Source organism: Rhincodon typus, unplaced genomic scaffold (assembly GCF_021869965.1).
Source record: "Rhincodon typus isolate 14 unplaced genomic scaffold, sRhiTyp1.1 hic_rhity00002426, whole genome shotgun sequence".
Taxonomy (NCBI): Eukaryota; Metazoa; Chordata; class Chondrichthyes; order Orectolobiformes; family Rhincodontidae; genus Rhincodon; species Rhincodon typus.
The window spans coordinates 1-25,000 of NW_025968064.1; the positions used below are offsets into that span (position 1 = coordinate 1).

Genomic DNA, 25,000 nt, shown 5'->3' on the forward strand with positions numbered 1-25,000 from the left:
CCTTCTGACAGCTTTTCTACTGGCCATCATCTTGAAACCATGCAAAAAGAACCTGTGGAAGGAAGTATTCAAGAACTGACCCAAGTCAACACTGATATAGATGATGAGGAGGGTGAAATTGTGCCTTGGAAATCTCCCTCTGATCAGTCCCACAACTCAAAGAACGTTGAGTCTTCAGATATATTTGAGTCAAACATGATGAATGAGAACCAATTTAATGCACTTTGTTCCAGTGAAGATGAAGAAAATATTATCAATAACATGAACAAATTGAACTTGAATGAATGTATAGTGAATCATGATGAAATAACTTTAACTCTGGAAGAGTATAAAAACACTTCTGAAACAAATGACCTGCTCACTTCCACAAAAGACAAACGGGTGGTCTGGCTGGACCCAGAGAAAGCATTTTGCACCCTTACGGACCGAGAGCAGTTAACTGTAGAGGACTGTTCTGTTGGGTCTTGTTTACGTCAGTTCACCCAAATGGAAAAACTCATTGGAGCAAATAAACTGCTATGTGAAGAATGCACCCAAAGACAATACAAGAAAGGATCAAAAACCAATGCAAATGGTAGTAAAACATTGAGATTTGCATTTACTAATTCAAATTTCATATGCCATGTGTGATTAATGCATAAATTTAATATTGTATAATTAATTGTGGAACAATTACGATTGGTATCTTTTTAAGCTCTTGAATGCTGACCCTAGAACATAGTTCAAGTTTAAATACTTAATATCTATAAGGACAGGATAATACTCATAACAAGTATCCCAACAGTAAAGTTACAACAATTTGGACTTGTGTTTTACATAGTAAAACTAACAAAGGTGCTTCACAAAAGTGTAGTTATTTTAAATATTTGATACCAAGCCAAAAAATAATTAAGCCAGTTCACCAAAAGTTTTGTGAAAGAAGTAGGTTTAAAGTAGTGTCCTAAGAGATGAAGAGACTAAGTTTTGGGAGAGGAATTCTAGAACTTGCAGCCCAGGTGGCTGAAGGCACAGCTAACAACAGTGGGATGAAGCTAGTGTGGCTGAGAGGGATTGCTGAGATTTTGGAGAGTTGTATGACTGTAAGAAGTTACAGACATGACAGCCAGCTCATGCAGAGATTTAAACAGGATGAGAATTTTAAAATCAATATGTCAGAGAAGAAGGGGGGCAATTCACTTCAATGATCAGGGGTATGATGAGTGAACTGGACTTGTTTGTACATTGGCATGAAGGCACCAGAGGTTTGGAATAAACTCCATGCTTATGGACCATGGAAAGTGATAAGCTAGCCAGGAGAGCATTGGTTTTCTTTTTTCATTCCAAAAAAGTGTACGTGGAAAGGCAGAGTTAATATTCAGACCAATATCTTAGTTATCAGAGCAATGAATAATTGGGTTTGGAGCAAATGAAAGCATGGGTGAGGGTTTCAACAGCAGATAAACTAAGGAGCAAATAATGGCAGTATTATAGAACTGAAAGTGGGCATTGCTTCTGATTAAGGGGTAATGGTTTGGGAGCTTAGCACCAGATCAATTAGAAGCTGAAGCTGTGAACAATCTGATTCTCATTGAAATAGGGCCACAATGGAAGAAGGAACTGATGTATCAGGATCCAATTACAACAGCTTCCCAATATTTATTTGGAGGAAAATTCAACTCATTCAAGACATCAGAGAGCAGTTTGACAATACTGAAATAGTGGAGGTTTTGATATGTGTGTGGTAGAGCTGGGTATTGTCAGCGTTTATGTAGACCATGATGTATTTTTGGATGATGTTGCCAAGGAGCATCATGTAGACTATAAAAAGAAGGCCAAGGATAAAATCTTAGGTAGCAGTTCAGGAATGGGAAGGCAACTAATTTTGCAAGACATTATTTGACTTAGAGTAAAATAGACTAGGGTCTTATCGGCCAGCATCATAAAAAATTGAAAAATTTAGTTTTACACTTGTCAAGATTTTAAGACCAAAATAATATAACATTTGTGGCCAATGGAGTAGAGTAAAATGTAACCTAATAATGGCAGATTAATATTCAAACCAGTCAGAACCAAATAATAATCGACATTGAGATGTTTGTGCTTGATTATGTTCTACAAATCTTACAGCAGTTGTTTTGCGAAGGTGTTTGCAAGCAAAGACTTTAACTTTAATTGGAATTTAATTGACTCATTTAAACTTGCTTCTCCATCTTAAAAAAAAAAAAATTTCAGATGAGAAGAAAGTGTACACGAATGCCAGAAAGCAAATGCTTATATCATCTCCTCCTCCAATTCTTACACTTCATTTGAAAAGATTTCAGCAGGTAATTGTTTAATTTCTTTCTCCAGCTATATCTATGCATTTGGTAGGTGTCTGCGTTTCTGAATTTTGCAGAGAATGTCTGCATTTGGCAGAGAATTTGTTTTATTTGCAGAAAATCAACATGAAACCGGTCTGATACCCAGACCTTTACCACAACTTGGTAAACATTTGGAAAGCGTCTATTGTGATGTTTGTCGTGTATCAAGGATTCTATTTCCCGTGCACATAAATAATTTCCTACAAGTGACCAGAATAGATAAGGACTTTTGCAAACATTGGCATTATAAAAAAATCTGTTGAATTTATTGCAACTTTTGAGCAAAGTGCAAAGTAAGCATTTTGCCAGTATAATATTCTATTGGCCTAAATGTTAGCAACAGTTGAGTATTCACTTGTGACCAGACTATATGAGAACTTGTATTGCTAGGATTGTCAATGTTTAAGTTATTCATTTAGTGAAATACATTTTGCATAAGTATAGCTGGCGTTGTCAGCTGCTTAGCATAGTCAAAAATGCATTAATGACTGAAATAAACATGGTCTAATTGTAAATGCTTTCTTCCTCCCCACAGCTAGGTTTCAATCTTCGCAAAATAAACAAGCATATTCATTTTCCACAAGTACTTGATCTTGCTCCATTCTGTGCATTAAACTGCAAGGTAAGAACATTTAAAAATCAAACCTGATTACGCCAGTTAAGGCTTCACAGCTGAGGTAGTGGACTCTGCAGTGTCCTTGGGTTTTATTTCAAATTTAAAACCTTTTCTCTTTCTTCACAATTTGTCTCCATTCTTCTCTCCTTTTACTTTACTTTGTGAAAGTGAGGACTAGCATCTGTGATTTCTAAATGTGTTTGAAGCATTGTTGTTGACAGATTCTTTTTCATCCCCCCACTGCATTGTCCACTTCTTTTAACAAAGAAAAAACAACCCATGTTTTGTTCAGAATGAATATTTCAAAGATAACTTAGTGCTTTTTTGATTGGAGTTTGGATTTTGCATATGCATTCTATCTCCTTTCCTTTGAAGGTAACTACAACTGCATAAATGTATTCAAGAAAGTTGTCTTCATTGAGTGAATTAAGGATTGAAGTCAGTTCAACTTAATAATTATCTCCTTGTGTTCCATAATGCAGAATGTGGCAGAGAACTGTACAAATGTATTATATAGTCTGTATGGAGTTGTGGAACACAGTGGCACGATGAGATCAGGACACTATACAGCTTATGTCAAGGTTCGAACTCCCAGCAGCTGCCTTACTGAATACGCAATGACGAGATGTACACTGTCAGGTAAGTGACATAACCTACAACCCACAACCCATTTATTTTGGAGAAGTCAATACAGCCAAAGTGCTGGAGTCTCAACAGATCTGGCAGCATCTGTTAAAAAAAAAAGACGAGGAGTTAACATACAGTCCATGACTCCTCTTTGGAACTGCCGCAGTTCTCCGCTTCGACGTAAAAGATGAGAGATAGTTAACCTTTCCATTTAACAGCCTGAATCACTAAGATGTGTTGCTAAACTGATTTAAATCTCAATGTCAGGTAAAGGTATTTTAAAAAGATTTAAGCAGTAACTGAATTTTTACAGAAATGTTTCAAAGTTTTTGGAATTCAAAATAAAAGAATTAAAAATAGTTCTATTTGAAAATTTACAAATTTTCAACATTTGATAGTCTGTATGTAGTTCATTTTTGAAACAAGTCACAGATTACTGATTAGAACTAAAGAAAAATGCAATTTAAGGTTTGCATAATCAGTTTAGAATTTTTTTTTTTTTTTTTTTTTAAAAAAACAGAATTCAAAGGAGAGTCACCCACGGGAAACTGGTTCCACATAAGTGATACCCGTGTGCAAGCTGTACCAGAGACTAAAGTTCTAAGTGCCCAGGCCTACCTGCTCTTTTATGAGAGAATTCTCTAACTGTCATCTATGAAACAATACATCAGTTTATGTCCAAATTGACCACTTGTTAATTTCTGGCAGAAAAACAGAAAGTAGTATCCAGGTTCTAAATCTATGCAACATTGAGATTAAATAATTATTGCCTATAGTTTCACAAGGGAAGGTAGAAATGGCTTGTACTTATGAACCCTCATGTACTATTGTAGGTTAAGAAATGTTTATTAAGCAATACAGTAATTGAGTGTAAGCCATACAAAAATAACAATGTATTGACAAGATGTTTTGTGCTTTACACAAAATATACAAGATTGTCAATGTTCACATTTGATAATTTTTAAAGTATTAAATTATTCTACTTGTCTACATGTTGTGAAATGATGTTTGAGCTTGAATGTCAGGAAGACAACTATCTGTTGATCAGACCAACTGACTTTCACTCAAGTAGAGGGTTAACCATTGGCAGCTGCTTGAGTTAAAACTGAACTTAGTACTTGTTTCAATGTATAATGTAATGTTGTACAGTTCATTGTAAAGTCACAGGCAATTAAACTTGAATAAAATGTGTTTATATTCCTTGGGTAATGTGTTTTAACTGTTAATTGTGAGAAGTTAAGTACTATAACCTTGCATTTGACAAATTACCTCGTGCCAAGTTCTTCTCACATTGTGGTCTATTTCTGCTACTTTCCCTCAAACCCAGACAACTTTCAATGCTCTTTGCACGGGCTGACAACAACTGTTTTGAAAATATCTTCCCTGATGTCTACTTCGAAACTGATTTGACCCAGCTTCCATAAATGTGATCAAATTTTTTAATATATAAATGACTAGGGCATATTTATCCACTTCAGAATGCAAGATTTCTAGAATGATTTTACAATACAAACTAGATAGATATTAGATTCAATACTGGCTGTTCCATAATAGTACAACTTACTGAAAATTGAACTAATTCCAAACCATAAACAAATGGAATTTAATGATATTAAGTTACTATGCACCGGTTATCCTCGTATGACTTCCAAATTAACAATAAACAAGTACAAGCCTGTTTTGGGAGCTAAATGTATTTATTAGACAGATCAATACAAGAATTTTCAGACCTTTGAGCATAGTGCCACAATTTTTTCAGAACTAGGCAAGCTGCATAAATAAAACCTTCAGATCCAATTTGCACTGAAAACTAGGGTTTCTGCTCAGTACATAAAGACGTATAAATGCATCCCGAGATGCTGAACTGTTCATTCATTTTGGTCATCATCCCAGTCTTTCTTCTGTGCTGGTGGTTTAGGCCCACCTGCCTGTTTTGCCATTATTATCTGCAAGGGGGGGGGAAAAAAAGAAGATACCAACCAGAGCTGTTTTCAAAAAATATTCAATTAAATATGAAAGTAGAGTTTCTTATGCAACATTCACCTTAGAATTAAAAACCTCAACACTAAACACCCTTCTGATGTTGCCATTTTTAATCAGAAAAATAGGTTAAAGAAAATGCTTTCCTTGTCAACTTGTTCAGAGATGTTCTTCCATACCTCTGAAGCATAGGGGACTTGAACCCAGTCCTCTTGATCCAGGGGTCAGGAGATTACCACTGTGCTACAAGAGGGCCCTCAAAAAATAAGGAAAGCTTTACAAATTTGCATGTCATCCTTGTGACAGGGCAAGGGTAATCTCTGTGGAAAGCATTAACATTAGAAAACAATGACACTTAAAATTAATTATGTTGGTTACATGTAACCAAAGTAAATTTTTAATGTTACACAAGCACTATTTTTGGCACAATAGTCATGCCCCTATCCTGGACTAGGAGGCCTTGGTTCAATTCCCACCTGCTCCACAGATGTCTCTGAATAGGCTAATTAGAAAAATAGGTTAAATTTAAAAAGCCTTTTAGTAAAGGCCTTGACTGAAGCTAAAATCAATAGCAAAGTGGTACTTCTCACATCCATTCAGGGTTAATAAGGAATATGAAGTTTATGCTTAAAAAACCTTAAAAACAGATTCAAAATTTTTCAAGCTCTTCACTTTAGGAGACACTTGAGTGATGTTTCAAGACCACCTGTGGAACCAGGCTGTAACACGAAAGAAATCCTAGCATTATTGGACATTGAAAAGGGGACATCTAAAGGAATCAAACAAAATCAAGATTGGTTCGAATTTTGTTCATTTAGATATTTTCTCATCAACTTGTTCTGAAATGTTATTACACACCTCTGAAGCAGGTGGGACTGGAACTTGGGCCTCCTGGTCTAGAATAAAGACACTACAACATCACCTTACTAGTAAGGCTACGGGTGATACAAGTGACCTAGACAGATACATGTATTAAGTATCTTTACAGAAAGCCAAGATCCTGGATTCTGAGCTCAAGCTGTGGTTGGAGTGACTCTGGCACATCACAATGCTGAGAGCTACATAGACAGCATATTCAGAGAGATAGTCACACTAAAGACCAGGAACATGGAAAGGCACAAGCAGCTCTGGTCCATGTAATTCCAAACCATCGTGATCATTACTCCTCCAGAATTTTAACACACAAATCTCATACATGAAATATTGCAAAAGACTTTACTGGTATCTCAAAACTGATTTCTGGCAACTAGATTTCCAGGTTATACCTTTTAAAAGGTGCCAAACTTTATGATTCACAATGGAATCTAAAGTAAAATGTTTACATAACTGTAATCCCGCTCCCTCCCCCTCCGCCACCACACCAGCAATCTGGTAACCACTCACCTGATCTACTCTCAGAACAGTTACAGCAGCATTTGTGGCAAGCTTAATTCCCCAGTATTTAACCAAGTATGGGTCTACTATTCCAGCCTCAAGCATGTCTTTTAGCCTTGAACCATCACCCTGTAAAAAAGAACACAATGGAATGAAGTAAAACAAATTAGTCACTCTTTGCCTACTTCCTAAATAGGTTACTACTAGGGGTTTAAGAACTTATTTAAAAAAAAAAACTAAAACTAGGTTTCATGCCAATCCAGCTGCTTGGCAGTTTACAAATTTTCTTAACGATGTTAGTGAAGCTTCAAACCCTTCACTTTTCAGCAAGATATGGCATCTGGAGTAACATGCTTGGTAACATTTAGTTTTTGTCTGACAATATCCAACTAAGATTATAGTAACTTTGGTCTATCAACATGTTTATTATGGAAATTACACAATGTAGACATTACAACAAATTTTCCAATAAACTTGAGACAGTGAAGCATAAACACTAATTCTTGAGCACCAAAATACAATAAACTGCTTTGATTTAAAACATCTTGAACATAAAGCTCTTGGTTTTCATTGTATCTGACAAAAGAAGACAAAGAAACTTAACTACTAGTTATAGCACTATATAAAGCAACAGTCTGAAGAAGAGTGAAAAATGCCATAAAATGCACCCTTGTGTCAAGCTGCATTTTCCCATTAATCAGTCTACCTTTCTCCAGATGATAATGAAATCATTGTTTAGTTACCTCAATATCAAAACCAATATTTTTGTTTCCTTCCTGATGTACAGCATACAACTTTGAAATTATTTCATTAGCCCGAACACCAGAGTTCTCAGCCAAAGCTCGTGGAATACTTTCAAAAGCTTCTGCAAACTTCTTGATGCCATATTGCTCAAGACCAGGACACGACTGAAGAAACAAAGGAATCAATTATTCATTTCTAAATGGAAATTTCTTAAAAAGCACAAAGATTGTTTCCTTCCATACCTCTCCATAAGTTGTGATCCGCTTAGCCAATTCAATCTCAGTTGCTCCTGCACCTGGTACACAGCGTTTATCCTGTCAATTGCAAATGTTGTTAATAAGAATTTGCTACATCTGAGCAAATTAAACTGTTTAATGTGCAAATGTGAATTGTAGACAACCACAGATATAGACGTCCTCAGTTATTGATGACAATTCATCCAGTTAAAACCAAGAAGGCAGTCAGCATGAGTGTATTCAACAGTCTTCAAAAGCAGACAGAATTAGGCCAGAGATGAAAAATTAATTTATAAACACTAATGGGCCGGACCAAACCCCCTCAAAATATATTTAAGTTAGACCCAAACATTTTCTTTCTTTAAAAAGAGATAAATTACAAGTGTTACATTCCAAATGCAATTCGATTGGTCAAACCACTTGGCGTTAAACATAATACACTATTTTTTTACAGTACAGATAAAATAAAAAGAATTGACAACTGTAATTCTATCAAAATGCTTAACGAAGTAATATATTAACTGCTACTAATTAACTGTTCCAATATAGCAACGTCCCATAAACACACCCTTAACAAACGCAAATTCAGTAAAACAGATTCACGTGCAATTCTAGTAAGCAGGAAGAGAACCCAGCTTTTAACTAACAGAGGGGAATAAGAGCTTCCACATCCAGCTTTGAGAGCCAGCAACTGCAGAAAGTTAAAACTAAAACTCCTGGTTCTGTGGGAGCTCGAAACCACCCATTCAGGTTGCTTCTATTGTTGCAATTTTTTAAAAATCCCCAAGACTTCACAAGCTGTTTCTTTTATTGGCTTTAAGCAGACAGCTCTTCACTTCTGTCTCAACCTTTCTTCACAAAAAAAAGAAAAATACACCTCTTAAAGCCATAGTATCATCACAACATTAAATTCTAGAACACTTGGCCAACTCTCAAATGATACCCAAGTGGAGATAGCCAGCAGTTTTGCAGGAAATACTTACAGTTGAAGCAATAAAAGAAATTACACGCATTTATGTCAAGTATCAACTCAACCGTTTCAAATATAAAATGTAAAGCTTGGATGATCAGATAATAAAAATTTATGAACGTATTCAAAGATTGAAAGGAAAACCCTTACAAGGTGAAATTTGAAGTGACAGATATACGGCACCTTTGTAAGAACTTTAAAAGTGTTGACACCATCATCCACCGCCCTCTCAACATCATCCATTATGTTATCTGTAGAACCACGAATTACAACTGTAGAAATTAAACCATCTTCTTTATCTACAACAAGACAATCAAGCAATTAAGATTTATTTAATGGAAGGTAATGATTTCAACTTTGTCCAACCCAAGAAATAGAAATGGGCAATAGTAGTTAAGCAGACATTTTGTGACATGTAAACAGACATCACATTTAAGTCTTCTGAGTTTAGCACAGAATTTTGGATGGAACACTAACTACACCTTCTATACACTACATGAGGCTGGAAATACTTTAGTCATGGATTTCTTTCCTTTATTAAAATTTTAATGAACTGGCCACAAAATTTCAAGTTGTTACATTAAGAAAAATTTCTTACATTCGCTAGCTATAGTAGGACTCTAAATATACAGACAAAGACAGGAAATTTCCACCTTACAATTATGTACAAGAAACTCTATAGATATAAAAGATATATTTTTGAAAAAAAAAAAATTATTTATGGCTGACCAACAAACAGGACAGTCAAAAATGTTGACGTGTTTTCTGTAAATGATAGGATATGGTTCAATATAGTAATATTCTCCACAGAAATATTCTAAAAATCTGGTAATATGATTTAAAAAGAAACAAGATTCTGGATTCAAGTTCCACTTCTCGACATGAACCCAAAAACAAAGGCTGGCATTCCAGTGGAATACCAAGGGACACCAGCAATCAGAGGTACTATCTACTGGATGAAACATTAAACTAAGGTCCGGAGAATACAACGTTATAAACGTATCAGGAGAGCAAGCTTATTGTTCACCCCAAAAACACCACCACCCATATTACTATTCACAGGAAGCATAGGCCACTATGTGTAAAAGAGCTTTTTGCAGTGGATATTAAGGAAATAAAATGTACTTTAAGTATATCATCTATTGGATTGATATGTTTAATATCTAAAAGAAAAGCTCACCATGCTTAAATATCACAACCTGTGTGTCACCAACTTCTGATAAGTAAACACTGTCACAGTATCCCACTTCTTCTGAAGTGGGTGGTGTCTGAAAAAAAAAATGCAAATAATTAAATTTAAAAATCAAACAGAAAAGTTAAATGCAATTATTCAGGGTCTGCATTTGCTATTCTACCCACCAATCTCGGAAGAGCTGTAGCTCCTACAGTTTTGCATAGTCTTCTTAGATCCCATTTAGAGTTTAACCTGGGGAGAAACAAAAATGGGACAATGATGAGAAGCCATTTAGGCTTTATCTAATAAATTATCAAACATTATACAAACACATTTCAGAATCCAAAGCAAAACCAATCCCCTTATCAAATAGAAAAATTTACTTGATAGAGCAGTTTGCCACTACACTAAAATAAAGCTACATCCTCAACTGCTAATTTCCCCCTTATTTCTGGGTCTCATGTAAATTTTTAATCATACAGCTCTTTACAATTTTAAGGTACCCTTATCACAATGGTTTCCCCGCTCTCTTCACAGATCAAGTAGTTCTAGGAATGGTATTATCCCAAAGTGCCTGTATCTTCTGGTAACTCGCCCAATGGGACCGAAATGGCTTTTCTGCATTATGAACATGCTGTTGACTCTCTTTTTTAATTCAATAGTGCACTGCTACCAGTGTTAATGCCATTATTTACATACACACACACACTTTATTAAACACTTCACTAAATCTCTAAAAGTTTGGAAAAATTACGCTGGTTTAACATGGAATTAATGAATAGAACATGCAGACATAAAACAGACTAAGTGATAATATCATATTCAGCAAGATAAACTGCAGTTTTTATATGAAAGTTTGATTAATATTAGCACACTCATATTGCCTTAGCATGAACAAGGAAATTCATGTGGTCTCACAAATTCATAAAGCCATTTACCTGACCACCATCAGCTGATACTTGTTAGCATAATGTAGAGCCATGTCTGCTACTTTCCCTCCAGTTACAATTAGATTAGCACCAGCATCTGCTATAGCTTTCACCTGAAGCTCCATGAGATTCTCTTCCCCTTTGCTGAAAGTCATTAATTCATCAGCATTCTTTAACAAAACCGTACCCTTCAAAGAAATAAAGGTTTATATTGAAAAGATTATTTCTTTTGCCATTTACGTTTAACTTGACTGCTTTTAGTGATGCGTAGACTCAGACGTAGCCTGGAATAGAAGGCTTCAATGTAACATACTAAGGATATTTGCATAATAGCAAATAAATTTTAACATTTTCTTGAAACTGTTCTTGAAGAGAGTTTAGGTTATCCAAGAATATACTATGTGAACACTGCTAAGTTATTATGGCAAATAGCAACTAAGTTGCAGCTCTCAACCTCCAGTCTGCAAATCAATCATTGTACAAATCAGAACATTGATTCAAATCATTTATAAAAAGATCACCACTACAAGTTCACATCCCAAAGTGTATCTAAACATCAGCACCATTTTCTTTTAAAAATCGTGGAAACTGCTTTTCATCCAAATTCAAATTCTTCAGGAGTGCGATATGGCATGCAATGGAGGGAGCAACATCCACCCAAAACATAATTTACTGAAACCTGGCCATCAGCAAATCTTCAATAGTAATTGAATTAATTTTGACAAGATTTATTTACAGCAATTACACTTTTCCATTCAAATTCAAAGTTCAGATTAAACATCTGAGTGTAAATTTTTAATTATACACAAGAAAGCTCTTTAAAATTTTAAGCTACCCTTATGACAATGGTTTCCCCACTCTCTTCACAGATCAAGTGGTTCTAGGCATGGCATTATCCCAAAGTGCTTGTATCTTCTGGTAACTCACCCAAATGGCTGATATGTTCTGTAGGGATTCAGTGACTGAGTAAATTGAAGGAGATTAATAATGATTTGAAGAGTTATAGGGAGCAGCCAGCAAAGTATATTTGCAGCCGAGAAGAGGTCAGCCATGATTGTGGAAACAAAACAGAAATTGCTGGAAAAGCTCAGCAGGTCTGGCAGCATCTATGAAGGAAAAAACAGAGTTAACGTTTCGGGTCTGGTGACCCTTCCTCAGAACTTGAGTTTCATTTGTCTTCCGTTTTACATGTTAAACTTCTATGCTAGTTTTTTTTTGTGATTTGTGTCCAAGAACTTCCAAATCTCCCTCTGCTGTAGCTCTCTGCAGTCTGTCTAAATAATATTTAGCATAACCTCACATTTTCCCACATTATATTCCATCAGCCAAGTTTTTGCCCATTTGCTGAACCTGTCTCCATAGCTGTGCAGACTGTCATTCTCATCACTTGCCTTACCCTCCCATTTTTATCATCTGCAAACTTGACCATTATACATCCACATTCTTCACTGAAGTCAGTATTATATATTGTAAATAACTATGACTGCAGCACTGATTCCTGTTCCAGTTTGCAATTCTGAAAGTGTCCCCCTTATCCCAACTCTTCTTCTATCACTTGGAGACAGAAAGAACTGAAGGTGTTGGAAGCTACAGTCAATAAGTGTGGAGCTGGAAAAGCACAACAGGTCAGATAGCATCCGAGAAGCAGGAAAGTCAACGTTTCAGGCTGAAACCCTTTGTCAGAATCAGAGAATCCCTAGAGTGTAGAAACAGGCCCTTTGGCCCAAGTCCGCACCGATCCTCCCATCCAAACCCACCTAATCTACACAACCCTGAACACAATGGGCAATTTATCATGGCCAATCCACCTAGCCTGCACATCTTTGGATTGTGGGAGGAAACTGGAGCACCCGGAGGAAACCCACACAGACATGGGGACAATGTGCAAACTCCACACAGACAGTCGCCCAAGGGTCGAATCGAACCCGGGTCCCTGGCGCTGTGAGGTTGTAGTGTTAACCACGGAGCTACCGTGGTGATGAACTGTCCAGTGGCAGACATTAAGCTAACTGATCTATAGGTACCAGTTTTGTCTGCTTCCCTTTTTAAATAAAGGTGTTATATAGACAGTTTTTCAGTATGGCATCCAAATCTAGCAGAAAAATGTTTTCCAAAAACTACAATTCATGAACGGTTACCAAACAGAATCTGAACTATGCTACCTTTGTTTCTGTTACCATGCAGTCAAAAGGACAAGAATATACTGCAATTTTAGCATCTTTGACAGAGGTAACATCTCCCTCGGTTTCTCGTTTGAAAACCATTCCATGAAGCACTGATGAATTCAGCACGCCAGATCCCTAAAAAGAAAACAAAGAAACGTTATATCATCATCCCAGACCTTTTTTTAAATCAGAGCGCTGTAAATCAGCTAAGCAAATATTCATTCCTTCCAAAGGCCACAAGGATATCTACAATCCATTTCAGCAGTGCTCTGCAGAAGTCTCAAGTTAATTTAACCAAATCTTTATAATGCTACATAAACAAAAAAACTTACATTTATTTCACACCTTTAATAAAGTAAAATGCCCCAAAATGCTTCACAGCAGGATTAGAAAACAAAGAATGACACAGCCGATTTATGATATGATGTCAGATAATCAACAGCTTGGTCAAAGAGGAATGACTTAAAGAGGGAAAGCATTTTCGATAGACAAAGAGGTACATATCGGAGATTCCAGAACTTTGGTCCCAAAAGATTGAGGATCTGAGTCACCAACAGTGGAACAGTTAAAATCAGGGATGCATAAAAAGCCAGAATAACAGGATCACAGATCACTTAAGCATGAAGACATTAAAGACACAGGGAGGGAAGGGGCTGACAGGAAGTTGGAATCAAGGATGAGAATTTCAAAAATCAAGATATGCTTTGACCACGGGCCAACACAGGTAGTGGACGAAGTGGTAATGGGGAACAGGAAATGTTAAGACAGAATTTTAGATGCCAAATAAATTTATGGAGAATGTGTGGCAGACCATCTAGGAGCTGCATAAATGAGGATTTTAGAAAAACATGAACTTAGACAGGGAAAGGTTTTAGACGTGAAATCAGGTAGTATTAATGGCAATATGATTGAAAGGTCAGAAGCTAATCTTAGGGTCAAATGCAACACCAAGGTTCTGCACAGACTAACCGATACAGACTTAAGCAATTAATAACGGGCAGCTTCAATTGTTTCTCAGTTCAGCACTATTTTCTTTTAAAAAATACACACCAACAAGTTTAAAGCTACAATAATCTTAACCACAAACAAAAACTACGTTTCACAGACAAGACTTACCAAAATTTTACAGACTCTAATATTGTCCACATTGAAATGCCCAGAATCTGAAAAGATAGATACTGAAAAGAGAACAAAGTAATTACTACTCATGCTTTCCATCTAAATTTTCAGATTTGACAATTTTAAAGAAAAGTTTATTATTGGTCCAAACCAAATGCATACCACATGCTTGTGTAATTAGCTTGCTTAGGAAATCAGCGTGGCCATACTGTTTGCTCATTACTGATGTTCGAATGACAGGCAATATATCTTCTATATCATGCAAGTTCTTGACAGAGGAACAGACTAGGTCTGGAAGAATCTCTAGAGCCTTTCTGGAGGCTGCCTCATACCCTTCTATTACCTGTATAATAAAAATATCACAAAACAATCACATGGAACTGTCTGTCTCATACAAATACCCAGATCTGAAGAAATAATTCATAGAAATGCATTCAACATGTACTTAGGGCCAGTGCTAGCTAGCATATATATGTACGATTGCAAGTGTCTACCCTATTGAAAAACAATGTTCACTTTTTTTCCAAGCTTTGAACATTGCGATAGCCTAATGGTATTATCACTGGATTATTAATCCAAATATCCTGGGAGTCATAGGTTTGAATTTCACCATGGCAGATGGCGGCATTTGAATTCAATAAATAAAAGGTACAGATGTTTAAAAAGAGAGGGGAAAGGTTTAAAAAGGACCTGAGGAGTAACGTTCACACAGACAGTGGTGCACGAATGGAATGAGCTGTCGAGGGAAGTGGTGGAGGCAAGTACATTTAGAATATTTAAAAGGCACCTGAATGGATATACAAATAGGAAGGGTTTAGAGAAGTATGGGCCAAATGCTGGCAAATGGGACTAACTCAGATTAGGATGTCTGATTGGCCGAACATGTTGGATCGAAGGGTCCGTTTCCGGGCTGTATGACTCTGTGGAATTAAGAGTCTAATGGTAACAATGAAATGGTTGCCAATTGTCAGAAAAACAACACTTCACCTGCACTTCCCAGAATCTAGTCTACTGCATTCGCTGCTCACAATGTGGTCTCCTCTACGTTGGGGAAACGAAGCATAGACTTGGCGACCGCTTTGCTGAACATCTACGTTCTACTCGCAGAAAAGACCCTGAACTACCCACTGCCTGCCACTTCAATGCACCACCCTGCTCCCTGGCCAATATCTCTGTCTCACTACAGTATTCCAGTGAAGCCCAAATTAAGCTGGAAGAACAACACCTCATTTTCCGCTTGGGGACCCTACAGCCCTCCGGACTCAATATACTGCGTTCAATAAGTTTAGGACCTAAACTCTCCCATGTCCCAGCCCCCTACCCCAGGCTTTGTTACCACATAGCCTGCCATTACACACACCCTGTTGTTAGTCACTAACAACTATTCACTCTCCCAGCCTGATCGTTAGCAACTCCTTTGTCTGTCCAACTGTCTTTCTCTCTCTCTTCGGGCTCTATCCTATCGCTTACTCCCTACACCACCCACCTCCCTATTTTCTGCATATAAACTGACGTTTTCCCAGCCACCATCAGTTCTGAGGAAGGGTCACCGAACCCGAAACGTTAACTCTGTTTTCTCCCCCACAGATGCTGCCAGACCTGCTGAGCTTTTCCAGCAACTTTGTTTTTGTTCGTGATTTACAGCATCCGCAGTTCTTTTGGTTTTTGTCAGAAAAACCTGTTGGTTCACTAATATCTTTCAGGGAAGGAAATCTGCCATCCTTATCTGGTCTGGCATACAAGCAAACCCCTAACCCACAGCAACGTGCCCAGCAACTGGGCAATTAGGGATGGACAATAAATACTGGCCTGACCAGCAACATCGATATCCCATAAATTAAAAAAAACATCAAAACTATGAAATGAAAACAAACATTTTTTGAAATCTACCAACCTCTGAAACTGAAAGACCCATTCGCAGAAGTTCCTCAGCTAGCTCTAGTAGAGCACCAGAAAAAACTAGAACAAAATTTGTTCCATCTCCAACCTCTTGTTCCTGCATATGGGAAGCCATTACCACCATCTTTGCAGCAGGATGTTGAACCTGCATCCAGTAAATAGAAGAATTAAAACAAATTAGCAAAAAGTAGAACAAAAATTCTTGACGCATTTAATTGTTTACATAACAATTTCCATGCTGTGGGAAAGAATTAAGAATGGTTCAAATGACTAGAGTTACTGCTACAGAAAAATACCTAAAGGATGTTTCGATGCTCAGCTCAAAGGTATTGATGAATTTTCACAACTTTTATTTACAGTACCTATGTAGGCTTTAAGGTGCTTCACAAATAATTATTCATATTAGGATAGGAAAACTAAAAGTGTCTTCAAATAGGTAAGTTTTAAAGTATATTGGGAAAGAGAAGATAGAGGCTCAGAGAGTTCTAAGGAAGGATTTCAAAAAACTTACAACCCAAACAGCTGAAGGCACAACAGTTAAAAGGAGATCAAAAATTAGGATTACACAAAAGGCAGAGCTAATTAAGATGCTGCAGGGGAGAGGTCATGCAATTTGAAACAGGATGAGAATTTTATACGAGTGGCAAAAGGAAATCTATTTATCATAGGTAAAGGGATACAAACGAAATACACAAATTTTAAGTAAGGCTGAAGATTAATTTGCTTCAGACCAGAGCTAAGTTGATTCCGAGTCAATTGCTACTTGCCTATTTAAAAGTATAGATCTAAACACAAGAAAAAAATTGATTACCAACATTTGACTTTCTCTCTCCAAGCAAAAGAAAGGAATGTAAATTTGTGTACCCTAAAGAGGAGATCAACTGGTGGGATTGGGGGTTGGGTTTGATTAGAATTTCCATATGTTCTTCTGAATGGAATGCAATGAAAATATGCATCAGCTCAGTGAATATCACCAATATTAATAAAGTAAATATCCAAACTTGCAAAAACTTTTAATAAAAAACACACAATCTTGTCAACCAGCCTTTGAAAGAATTGTCATTTTCTTCTGGCTCTCTAGCCTTCAATGGAGAAAGCTTTACTTTGCAAATCAAGAGCTGATACTAATTAGTATGTCAAACTGGACTGAGGTGGCTTTGTGGCTTAGTCAGTGAAAGCACATGCCTTGTAAATAAGAGATAAATAAGAGTTTCAACGTTAGTGGCAGTTTTCAACCCAAAGGGCCTGAGAATGAACAGAACTGTTGTGGCACAGTCGTAATGTCCTTGCCTTTGAGCTAGGAGGCCTGGGGTCAAGTCCTACCTGTTCCACATGTATACACAAACATCTCTGTACAGGTTGCATACAAAATACTGAAACTGGATTGCTAATGCCTCTTATGGTGCAGTGGCAGTGCTCCTACTTCTGGGCTCAGATTCAAGTTCTACCTGCATCAGAGGTGAGCAATAAGACCTCAGAAGAGTTGATTAGAAAATATCTGGAAACTGGATTGTTAGAAGTGAAGTTACTGAGCACCTACCTCCAATTCTCGTAGTATAGTAGCAGCATCACTGGTAACAAAAAGTTTCTCCACATGATTGATGACCATTTTATTCATTCCTAAAAGGAAGATTTTTAATACATAAACACCAGTAGTAAAACTGAAACAAAATACTTTCTCCAAATTATAACAGGCAATATAATTGTACCATTTGGACCATAAGCTGTACGGGTAGTCTGAGCCAGTTCCTTGCAAGCTTGAATATTCCTGTAAACTGCCTCCTCCAAACCGGAAAAATGCTGAAATGTAAATGAATACAGATAAATATCAATTACAACTTGCAGAATTACTACGTTCACTCGCAGCAAAAGGGATAGGGTGGGTGGGGGGGCTGGATTAGGGACAGGGGATAGGGAGGGAGACGGGATTAGGGATGGGATGGCCCGGCTTCTCCAACGGCTCCACCTCCCGGCACTAGGCCTCTGACCGCCCCGAGCACATGGAGCTCGAAGATAACCTCAAGCCTCGGTTTACAGTGGGCCCGAGCAGAGTCCCCGGCCCCGGGAAAAGGGGAGGTTCGCGGCGGGAATCCGCCGGACGCCGCCGATGCTTCTCGGCCTTTCTGGAACTTTCTGACAGCACGCGCTCCCCTTTCAACGGCCGAAACATCTCTCAATCCGAGTCCCTGATCTCCCTTCCACAGCCCCTCCGTTTCAGAAACTTACCTTAGCTCCGTCTTTTAGCATCTGGGCCAAGCCCGGCGCTCTAGGGATGTGCATCGCCATTTCCAGATACTTTTTCCTCGCTCAAACCCCAGTCACCAGGATCACAACGCCGGATACGAACACCCAGAGTGCACTGCGGCCGTGCCCTTCCTCCCAGCTGTCACCGCGCCCCCTTGATGTTCCTAAGCTATTCTCATTTTCAAAAGCTGGTATTTTAAGTTGTTTTCAGCCTTGCTCGCCTAAGTTTGTGACTAACCTATGAAGATACCGAAGGAAAGTAAAACAACCACACTAGCTTTCACTTTCCATTGGCTACCAATAATTCTTTGACCTCATTCATTTCATGCATCAAGTTGAACTGGGCAATGTCTCTGTGATTAGCCTCTGCAAGTCAGCAGTTAACTATTGGCATCTGTTGGCACTTCTCGGTTTTCCAAACGTGCAACATACTTGAAAGAAGGTGCTGGTACATCAAACCTCTGCCCTGTAATCATATTCATCAAAACTGTAACAATAACCCATTAAAATATCCCAATGCGTTTCACAGGGGTGTTGACAAATGATCAATGTGAGGTATTAGATCAAGCAGCCACAAGCTTGATGAAACAAGTAGGCTTTAATGAATGTCTTTCTAACTCTTGCCGTCTCTCAATGGCCCAAGACCGTAAGAATCTGTTCTGCCATTCAATAAGATCATGACAGATCTAATATCCTCAACTCCACTTTCCTGTCTTTTCCCCATAACTTTTGATTCCTTTATTGATTATAAGAATGGAACCTCAATGGTACTTACTGCTAACCACTACCAAGGACTACATTAACTGGATAATGAATTAGACAGTATTGCTTTTCTACTTAGGACATACAGGATGGGTTGATTGGCCCCCTGTTTTCTACGATTTATATATTTCTTAAAATCAGAAAATGAGGCAGAGAACTTCAGTGAGCCAAGTTCGAAACTTAGGATGGGCAGCTGAAGGCATGCCCACCAACAGAGTGTGGATGGCCAGAATTAAAGGTGCACAGAGGGAAGGAAGTGGTGAGATCATAGAGGGATTTAAAAACTTGGATGAATTTTTAAAAATGAAACTTTTTTTTATAAGCAGAGGCCAGTGTGGATCAATAAGCATGGGCAAGCATTGTGGGTCATGGGAAGTCAGTCGGGATATCTTGGTAAGGTAAAGAAACAACAATAAGTATTGTTGTCAGGAATCCAGAGAACACTGGCTCTAGTTATCAGCTTATACAGAGAGGAGTATCAAACAAGACATGTGTTGCTCAGATGTTTTTATCACTAAAGTAGACCTTATATATTTTCCCACAAACTGAACTAGGACCTACTTCTACACCCACTAGAATCATCTGACACTCCCCAAGTAGTGACAGAATATGAAAGCTAATACCTGACCAGGATAGCTGCTGCAGCTGACGAGGGCCAACGCTGGCCAGGTGCTGCACTCGATGTTGTTACCATGTCCTTGACATAGGGTCTGCTTCTGTGATGGTTGGTCTCTGGAGTTTTCGCTGACTGCTTGCACCTAGGGTCTTTTTTAAAATTCCTTCTTTTATCTCTCTCAAATTGTGCTGTCTTCTTCCCGTTGGCTCAGGCTAATTTACCTATCGCATGCCTTTACCTTATTGGCCCTGGCCCAGAAACTTTTGCAGGCTTTTGCATTACCTCATCTTTCTTACTTTTTGCAGAACTTAGTTAATTCAAACCAGTTTAAATCAGCTCAAATTAGCACCTGGGTGCAGGTCATTTTTAGTTCACAAGCTGCTTCTTTCTTTGTGTCAGTACCTTTGCATTAAATGCCTCCTGTTAGCGATGTTGGTGGCTGGTACCCCTCTCTCCCTCTTTATCCTTCTGCAGCCTCTGGCTAATGTCTCCTCAGGCAGCGATGTCAGCAGTTTGTACCTTTCTCTCTCTCTCACTCTCTCTATCTCCCTGCGGCCTCTGGCAAACAGTATTTCAGCAGTAGATGAGCTGAGACTGTAATGGAGAAGGATGATGTAGAGATGGTAGCAGGCAGTCTTATTGATTGCGTTAATTTAGGTTGAAAGCTCAACTCAAATAGGACCAAAATGATCACTACAGTTCTGCATCATTATTTTGAATAATCAAATTCCTCCAATAATTGTAAAAGTAATCAATTCTGCAGGCCTACCTATTCTGATAAGGGTTTTTAAATGAGGTATCATTTTAGTGGACTTTCTCTACATTTCTTTCAATGTCTCTATCATCTTGAGAGGGCTCAACCACCATGATACTCCATGATACACCAATTGGATACTGTGTTCTAGATGAGGCTGAAGTAATGTCCTGTTCTCTTTTCTCAAGTTAAGACTGACACAGAATGCGGTGCTAGTGAAAGATTCACCAGTGTTGGCTATCCTTTGGGACCGCAAGCGGTCATTCTTCATGCAAGTCAAACTAGTGAGCATCAAGAGTTATTACAATCAAGCTCAATCCCAATCTTACTTGATGTCTTTACAGACTGGCATTTTCAGCAGAGATCTCAAGGTCTCAAGATTTACCTCAGTGCCTCAGAATAGAAAGCCACCTTTTTAAATTTGTCATTGGCATAAACATAGGTAACACCATATTCTGTGTAAATAGAAGTGTAACATTACAAAGATATTGACAAATGTAAGAGATCACATATTTTCTTTTTGGAACTATAAACTGAAATGGAGATGGGACTGTGATAATTGAAAATAAACAGGACAGTGTTGCAACTTGAAAATCAAACACTGCACAGTGTTGAGCTGAGTGATGCAATGTTGGTTTTTCAAGCGATAAGAGGGACCTGCTCCGCCATTCAATATGATCATGGCCGATCATCAAGCTCAATATCCTAACCCTGCACTCCCCTATATACCTTTATCCCTTAAGGCACAACAGCTTTACCTACCTGCTTCTTGAAAACAAGATTTTGACCTCAACCACTCTTTGGGTGAAGAAATTTCTTTTCATCTCAGTCCTAAAAACTTTACTCCTCAACCTTAAACAATGATCCCTCGTTCTGAATTCTCCTGCTTTCAGGAAAATCTTTCTTGCATCTAACCTGTCTGGTCCTGTTACATTTTGAGATACTACATTTAGTTCCCTCATCTAAATCATTAATTTGTATTGTGAATAGCTGGGATCGTAGTTCTGATCCGGGTAGTCACTGCCTGCCATTTAGAAAAAGACCTATTTATTTGTCCTAGACAACAAGGTGCAGGGCTGGATGAACACAGCAGGCCAAGCAGCATCATAGGAGCAGAGAGGCTGACGTTTCGGGCCTAGACCCTTCATCAGAAAAGGGGGAGGGGAAGGGGGTTTTGAAATAAATAGGGAGAGAGTGGGAGGCGGATAGAAGAGGGATAGAGGAGAGGATAGGTGGAGAAGAAACAAACAGGTCGAAGAGGCGGGGATGGGGCCAGGAAAGGTGAGTGTAGGTAGGGAGTTAGGAAGGGGATAGGTCAGTCCAGGGAGGACGGACAGGTCAAGGGGGCGGGATGAGGTTGGTCGGTAGGAGATGGAGGTGCGGCTCGAGGTGGGAGGAGGGGATAGGTGGGAGGAAGAACAGGTTAGGGAGGCAATTTGTCCTCTTTGTTTTCTTCTGGTCTGCTAACCATTTTTTCTATCAATCTCATTACACCACCCCTAATCCCATGCGCTTTAATTTTACACATTATTCTCTTAATGTGGAACTTTATCAAAAGCCTTCTGAAAGTCCAAATAAACCACATCCACTGGCTCTGCTGATCAAATCTACTGGTTACATCCTCAAGGAATTCCACTAAACTTGTCATGCATGATATCCCTTTTGTAAATCCACGCTGACTGTGTCTGATAATCCCACTGTTTTCTAAGTGCTCTGCTATAAAATCATAGATAATAGACTTTAGCATCTTCCTCACTACTGACATCAGACTTGTTGGTGTATAATTCCCTGTTTTCTCTCTGCCTCTCTTTTTAAATGGTGGGGCTGCATTAGCTACCCTGTAATCTACAGGAGCTGTTCCAAAGTCTAAAGAATCTTGGAAGATGACCACCAATGCACCCATTATTTCTTGGGCCAGTTCCTTTAAAACTTTGGGATGTAGATTATCGGACCCTGGGGATTTTTCAGCCTTCTATGTGATCAATTTCAACAACACCATTTCTCTACTAATACAGATTTGCTTCAGTTCTTCTCTCTCACTAAACCACATATTCCCCATCATTTGAGGTACATAATTCATTTTTGATGTTTCATGGGGATTTTATACATTTTGTGATGGCTGATGAATGGCAGGGCACAATTTTCAGCAAACTCTTCCCAGTTAAGTCATGACATAAGTGAAAAGAAAAACTGTGGCATGTGGATTTCAATGCAGGCAAATGTGAGATTTTCCTCGGACCTAATGGATAGAACAGAGTACTTTCCAAGTTGAAACAGTTGACAAATGGTGAAGGTCCAAAGGCACTTGGGGTCCAGGTACATGGATTTTTAAAATATGCTGGATAATTACAGAAAATAATCAAAAAGGCTAAGGGGATGCTGGTATTTATATCTGGAAGAATTGAATGCTAGAGTGTAGAAATTATGCTGCAGCTCTACCCAGCTCTGTTCAGACTGCACCTGGAGGACTATAAGCTGTGCTGGGTACCACAGTTTAGGAAGAATATTCTAACTTTAGAGGGAGTGCAAGATAGATTTACCAAAACGATGCCTGGACTCAAAAGGTTAAATTGGAGGAAGCACTGAGGGTGGCAAGGGCATAGAATGTATTCTGGTTGGGGGACTTTAATGATCCATAAACAAGAGTGGCTCTAAAACACCAGACTAACCAAGCTAGCCAAACCCTAAAGGACATAGCTACTAGACTAAGCCTGTGGCAGGTGATGAAGGAACCAACAAGAGGGAAAAACAAGCTCGACCTCAGCCTCACCAATCTACCCTCCATAAGTGCATGAATCCATGACAGTATTGGCAGGAGAGACCAGTGGACAGTCATTGTGAAGTTGAAGTCTTCACATTGAAGGTATCCTTCATTGTGTTGTGTGACACTATCATCATGGTAAATGGGATAGACTTCACACCGATCTAGCAATTCAAGACTGGGCATCCAAGAGACACTGTGGGCCACAGCAGCATCAGAATTGTATTCAACCATAATTTGTAATCTTGAGAAGATGGTAGTGAGCTGGCTTCTTGCATCACTGCAATCCATGTAGTGTAGGGAGGGAGTTCGGGATTCTGATCCATAAGGTTATAAGATATAAGACCAAAATTAGGCGATTCGGCCCTTCTGCTCCATTATGGCTGATGTGTTTCTCAATCCTATTCTTCTGTTTTCTCCCCACAACCTCTGATCCTACCAATCAAGAACTTACCTATCTCTGTCTTAACAACACTCAATGACTTGGCCTCCACAGACTTCTGCAACAATGAGTTCCACAGACTCACCACCCTCTGGCTGAAGAAATATCTCCTCGTTTTAGTTCTAAAAGGTCATCCATTCACTCTGAGGAAAAATTCAGTGGATCTGGCAGCATCTGTCGAGAGAAAGTAGAGTTAATGTTTTGGGATCAGTGACCTTTCTCTTTTAGCTTAGAAAAGGTTGGTTTGTGTATTGAAGGTAGGGTGAGTGGAGGGAGGAGGAGTAAATGATAGGTGAAGATGGAGCCCAGAGAGAGAAAAATAGTTGGGTAGACAAAGGAATCGGCAAAGGTCAGCCTGGGAGCATGTATAGCTGCTAATGGGGACCATTTGTAGCTGGCAATTGAATGTTTGTGGTATCAGCTCATGAGATGACAAGGCCTGAAGTGTGGGGGTTGGCCTAAGGACATGGGAGAAAGTGGTCAAGACCTAAAATTATTGAACTTGATATTGAGTCCTGAAGTTTGCAGGGTCCCAAAGTGGAAAATGAAATGCTATTCTTTCAGCTTGCACTGAGCGCCTACCACAGTCTAGCAGCTATGTCCTTCAGGGTTTGGCTGGCTTGGTCAGTCTGGTGCTACAGAACCATTCTTGTTTAAGGACTATTAAAGTCCCCCAACCAGAATAAAGTCTGTGCCTTTGCCTCCATTAGTGCTTCCTCCAATTTAACCCTGAGCTTTGCTGGAACACTGCAGCAAGCCTGAGACAGAGATGTTGGCCAGGGAACATGGTGGTGTGTTGAAGTGGCATACAGCAGAAAGCTCAGGATTGTTTTTGCAGACAGAACGTAAGTGTTCTGCAAAGCAGTTGCCCACTCTGTGTTTTGTGTCCCCAATGTAGAGCAGACCACATTATGAGTAGCAAATACAGTAGACTGTGGACATTAAAGGCCCCAAATGGTCTGAGGTTGGGCATTCTAGGGTGAATATCTCACTTCCCCCAAAGACTGTCCACCATCTATAAAGTACAAGTTAGGAATGTGAATGAATGTTTCACTGCTCACTATGCGGTCTGCTGTACATTGGGAAGAAGAAATGCAGACTGTGTGACTGCTTTGCCGAACAGATTTGCTTTGTGTTTAGTGACAGATTTCTGATCTAAATGAAAGTGGTGGCAGGAAGAGTGAAAATTGGTATAAAAGCATCCTGGCTAGTAATTGAATAAAACAGCATGAATTTGTATTCCTAATCA

At 38.7% G+C, this 25,000-nt stretch overlaps 2 protein-coding genes across 2 annotated transcripts; one reads left to right on the plus strand and one right to left on the minus strand.

Annotated features, from left to right (window-relative positions):
• Positions 1 to 3: 3 nt before the first annotated feature.
• Positions 4 to 4,786, plus strand: LOC109937394 (ubiquitin carboxyl-terminal hydrolase 16-like; the record flags this gene model as incomplete). The annotated part of the gene is made up of 5 exons (XM_048593171.1): positions 4 to 574; positions 2,212 to 2,303; positions 2,875 to 2,961; positions 3,438 to 3,594; positions 4,103 to 4,786. Coding segments are annotated over 5 exons (1,032 nt in total), but the record flags the coding sequence as incomplete, so codon positions are not given.
• Positions 4,787 to 5,260: 474 nt separating this feature from the next.
• On the minus strand, positions 5,261 to 18,588 carry cct8 (chaperonin containing TCP1, subunit 8 (theta)). Its single transcript, XM_020535974.2, has 15 exons — positions 18,399 to 18,588; positions 17,882 to 17,972; positions 17,713 to 17,792; positions 16,168 to 16,317; positions 14,436 to 14,616; positions 14,271 to 14,332; positions 13,152 to 13,289; positions 10,999 to 11,177; positions 10,246 to 10,312; positions 10,067 to 10,154; positions 9,070 to 9,185; positions 7,923 to 7,994; positions 7,680 to 7,844; positions 6,946 to 7,065; positions 5,261 to 5,528 (listed from the first exon to the last, which is right to left on the minus strand). The coding sequence occupies exons 1-15, from the start codon at positions 18,456 to 18,458 to the stop codon at positions 5,451 to 5,453; spliced, it is 1,647 nt and encodes a 548-aa protein (XP_020391563.1). The 5' UTR covers positions 18,459 to 18,588; the 3' UTR covers positions 5,261 to 5,450.
• Between the last annotated feature and the right edge of the window lie 6,412 nt (positions 18,589 to 25,000).

Bases quoted from the DNA above. Each gene is read 5' to 3' on its own strand.
- cct8 (XM_020535974.2), bottom strand. From the start codon at position 18,458: ATGGCGATGCACATCCCTAGAGCGCCGGGCTTGGCCCAGATGCTAAAA. The intron at 14,333-14,435 runs GTATGCATTTGG...TTCTCTTTTCAG, and splicing joins GCTAATTACACAAGCATGTG to TATCTATCTTTTCAGATTCT. The intron at 10,313-10,998 runs GTAAATGGCTTT...GTTTCTCCCCAG, and splicing joins TATCAGCTGATGGTGGTCAG to GTTAAACTCTAAATGGGATC.